The following is a 4366-nucleotide window of genomic DNA, read 5'->3' as shown; positions in this document are numbered from 1 at the left end:
ACAACGTTCACTATCACTGTCACTGTCATTCCGTTGCTCATCAATTTGCTCGAGCGGGCACCAGTAACGTCTGCATTGTGAGACTTAATGTTACTGTTTTTATAAATAAAATAAGAACTAATGCAGAATGGATAGTAAAGAGAGGTTGACCAAGTTTCACAGACAAAACTCTTCAGGAGAAAGGGCGTACTTCCCCTATTTGTTCAGCCTATTTTGCACTGGTCAGATCTCAATCACAGCCTCCTGCTGGGAGAAAGTTTGAGAAGGTAGAGACCTGGAGGTCTGCATGGCTATCATGCACTCACTCTTAGGATAGGATTCCACACACAAATTTTACTTTAAAAAAAAAAGAAGAAGAAATTTAAACCATTTATTTTAGTATCAATTCACCCTGGGGGAAAATGGTTTTATTTTTAAATTGTGTTATGTAATTTTTTAATGGAATCAGTTTCTAGTCAGTCTGTTAAGTACCATTTTTAAAAAGTTTGGATTCAATTTGTGTGTGTTTTTAATCAACATTTAGATTTAGCAAATGAGTGCCTGCGTGCCAGTATGGAAGTATATTGGATCAATTCTAGATCTTTTTTTTAAAGCGCCACACTAGGGACGGATTATTATTTTTGGATTTCATTTTTCTTCCTAATCACCTAATCCATTCAAGGGAGATGTCCAGATTGTCAACCAATACATGAGAAAACCTCAATGAAGCAGCAAAGGGTGGGGAGGGGAGGTACAAAACAATAGACAAATAATGTTGGGATAGATTGTCGGCTTTTGTTGAGTCTGAAATGTGCCAACTTGGAAAGAGGGAAGAGAGGCTTGTGCTATTGCACTGGAACATATTGTCACTGTTATAACCAGCCCACGTTCACTGGAGCTGCCAATTATTCCCCAGCCACCATTTTTTTCCTTTAGATTGATCTCCTGCTTGAGGCTGTTTCACACCCATGACTCCGAAGCTTCCCTAGTGGCATGTTGGCTAATTAAGAGCAAAATCCATCTCTTGATGAAATAATGCTGCCACTGAAAAGGAATTCTACATTTTTTTAAATTCTTAATCAGGCTGGAAGGAGCAGTCTTCTAACACTTGTATTAAGCATAGGAAAAAGGTCTATAGCTAGCAATTAGCAATGATGAAAAGGACAGCGATTTAAAGCATGTTGCGGTGACATTTTTATCAAATTAAATGAGTTTGCTAGGCCCACCAGCTGCATATGCTTATTGTCATTTACTGTTTGGACAGCAACACATCAGCCACTGAGTATCAGGAGGTGCTGAATTTAATAAGTCATTTTGACACTGGTGTGAAACGAGCAGATCAGCATTCTGAGGAATGTGTTCACACTCTGAACAGACAGGCAGACATTCTAAGCATGTGAGGTGACACCAATCAACAGGAAGAAATGATGAAAACCAGGCTAGGAAGCAGGCAGTAGCCATGGCAGTGGCAGCCACAGAGAAACACAACAGTGAAAAAAGAAAAAGATACACACACACACACACACACACACACACCTACTGTTTTTTGGTTTTACTACACAGAACAACTAACGAAGCAAAGACTTTTCAGAAACACTAGAACATATGCACATTCTAGACATTGTAAATATTTATTTCTAATTTTAAAACCAACACAATTTCCCCCATAATAACCTCCAGAAGAAGCTGATACAGATCAAGGGGTTAGAGGACTGTGTCCTTCATGTTTGAAACATGACATCCCCTTCAAAAGAAAACCAAAAGAAAACTTCACATGCTGAAAAAATAAAAGTTTTGGTTTCCTTTTTCTAACTAATATGTCAGCTCTAAACTGATTACCTAACTGGGATAGAAGGTCATATTACTTGGTTCTGGTTTACAGTAGGAAGAAGATGTGTGAAGCTTACAAAACTCTTGCTTGGAATATGAAATATGAAATGACACTATGATAATCTCAGGAACTATTTAGGTAGACAAACGTAATACTAATATCTTAACCATGTCTCTGGCACAAGAGTTAAAATACATCGAAAAGTCAATTGCCAATTACCGCTTAAAATATGCAGGTGTAATTTATAGCCTAACAAAGGTGACTAGTAATTAGTTCAGTGCTTCGGAAGTTTCTAATGCCATCTAGTGGAAATGGTAAATTTGATCACATCAAAAGGAAGCCTAGATGATAAGCCATTTATGCTTCCCCATATTTAGAAAAAGTCAAAGTCCAATATCAAACATATATCAAAAAAACAAATGCTACAAGTGCTTCCATAGAACTAGTATGTGACTTAGGAAATGAAAGTTGCCACTGGATTTCTCTCCATTGCAAATGGAACATGAGCCTCACCCTACCCCATCCCACTGCACCCCACTCTACTACCATGCCTAAAGTTCCTTTTGTCCCTTTAACTGTCTACACTCCAGAATCTAGAAATGAACGGGCACAGTGAGTTCAGTGAAGCCTAAGGCAACTTTTGAAATAAATGTTCCTTTGATTTTATCTAAAAACACTATCACTGTCACTGTCATCCCCATTGTTCATCAATTGCTCCAGCAGGCGCCAGTAATGTCTTCATTTGTCCCTGTCACCTGCAGGAACACGAAGAGTAATTACTAAAAATCGAGATAGCTGGCAGAGCAGGACCTCCACCGCCATGGCTGCCGCCGTCTCGGTGCCCTCCTCGTTCAGCTCCACGAAGGCCTTGTGCACCGCCTTGGACAGGCACAGTCCCTGCCGGGACAACATGCCAGAGAAGTCCACTGTGGCCAGCTCGAAGGTGTCCCGTATGCCCAGCACGCTCAGAAACCCCTTGGTCGTAGTTCTCCTCCAGCTTGAAGCGGGCAGTAGCACCTCTACCTCACCGGTGTCCAGCATGTCAGACTGCGTCCACTTGGCGAATTTTTCAAGCGTGAGTGCCTCCTCCACCATCTTCAGGTTGGTGTTCTCATCCAGAAGCATGATGATCATGTTGCCCGCATAGGGAAGTACCAGGATTTGGGTGAAGATTTCTCCAATGTAGATCATTGGAGGATTTCTTTTTTTGTTATGTTATTGGATCATCATGAAATAGTTACAAGCTTTCATGTTTGGGTTACAATCACACAATGATCAATCACCTATCTATTGGAGGATTTCTGATACATCATCTGCATGGGCTTGGGCTTGGTCTTGCTGACTTTGAAGGGCGTTTCTTGGGTGTTCTCCTTCTGAAACTTCTCCCAGTTTCCTTTGAAGTAAATGGCATTGACCAGAATCAGTGCTGTGAGTGACACCTGAGGCACTTATTTCATTTATTTAATTTTATTTCAAAAGTTGCCTCAGAATCTGACACCTGGAGGCAGCAGATTCTTAGTTTTATCTTCAATCTTCTCGGCCACCCAGGAGTTAATGTGCTCTTGGGACTCCTCGGAGGCACTGGCAAAGTCGAGCTGCTCCATCTCGGCACGGTAGAATTTGAGGCAGGACTCCTTGAAGGATGAGAGGATCTCCAAGCCGCTGGCGCCAAAGAGCCGGTTGGCAGTCCTCAGCAAGTACTGGGTCCTGGTCTTGTTCACATCTGTGAGGATGGACTGGAAGCATTGGTGGATGTCGCCTTTGCTCGGGCTGAAGCACAGGGCCTGGGACATCTGCTCGGTGGTGCTGCCCTTGGCCCCCAGGAAGACCATGGCCAGAGCAGAGGGGATGTTCATGGGCCAGAAGAACACGTTCTTGGAGTTGTCCTCCTGCAGCTTCTTCAGAAGGTCCAGTGCAAAGGTGCCGTTGGCTTCCGCTGTATGGGTAATTAAAAACATAATTAAAATACTGTAGCACTGTTGCACTGTTGTTCATCAATTTGCTCAAGGGGGCACCAGTAACATCTCCATTGTGAGACTGTTTGTTACTGTGTTTGGTGTATCAAATACATCATGGGTAGCTTGCCAGACTCTGCCCTGTGGGCAGGATACTTTCTGTAGCTTGCCAGCCTCTCTGAGAGGGATGAAGGAATCGAACCTGGGTCGGCTGCATGCAAGATAAACACCCTATCTGCTGTGCTATCGCGCCAGTCCTAAAATACTGTATAGGTAATGAAATGTATTTTGCTAGTTTAATTCAAGTAATGATTTAATTTTCAGTAAACTCTTCATTGATTTTCCTGCACTGGAACTCTATAGTGAAACTCTGAGCAGGAAAAACGCGATGGGAATTTCATGCTTTGTTTCAAGATGGTCACTGAGTAGTCAGCATTGCAGGGCTATGCCACAATAATTGAGTATGCTTCACATAACTGTAACAGCAAAAACAAACTAGGGCAGGGCACATCGCATCACTGGTTGTGAGTCTCATAACCATGAAAATATATGAGTTTTCAAAATAACAGAAACAAAATCCTGGGCCAGAGAAATAATTGCA

The 4366-nt window shown here is 42.1% G+C and overlaps 1 protein-coding gene across 1 annotated transcript; it reads right to left on the bottom strand.

Moving 5' to 3' along the window:
- Nucleotides 1-1224: 1224 nt before the first annotated feature.
- LOC101557346 (serpin B6-like) lies at nt 1225-3753 on the bottom strand. The gene is given in 6 exon segments (XM_055121331.1): nt 1225-1346; nt 2566-2789; nt 2791-2815; nt 2818-3000; nt 3096-3257; nt 3309-3753. Coding segments are annotated over 6 exon segments (1074 nt in total). The 5' UTR covers nt 3667-3753.
- Nucleotides 3754-4366: the final 613 nt, after the last annotated feature.

This window comes from Sorex araneus, chromosome X (genome assembly GCF_027595985.1).
Source record: "Sorex araneus isolate mSorAra2 chromosome X, mSorAra2.pri, whole genome shotgun sequence".
Lineage (NCBI taxonomy): Eukaryota > Metazoa > Chordata > Mammalia > Eulipotyphla > Soricidae > Sorex > Sorex araneus.
Note: the sequence above shows the minus strand (reverse complement) of the source record. Positions and strands in the feature narration are given on the sequence as shown.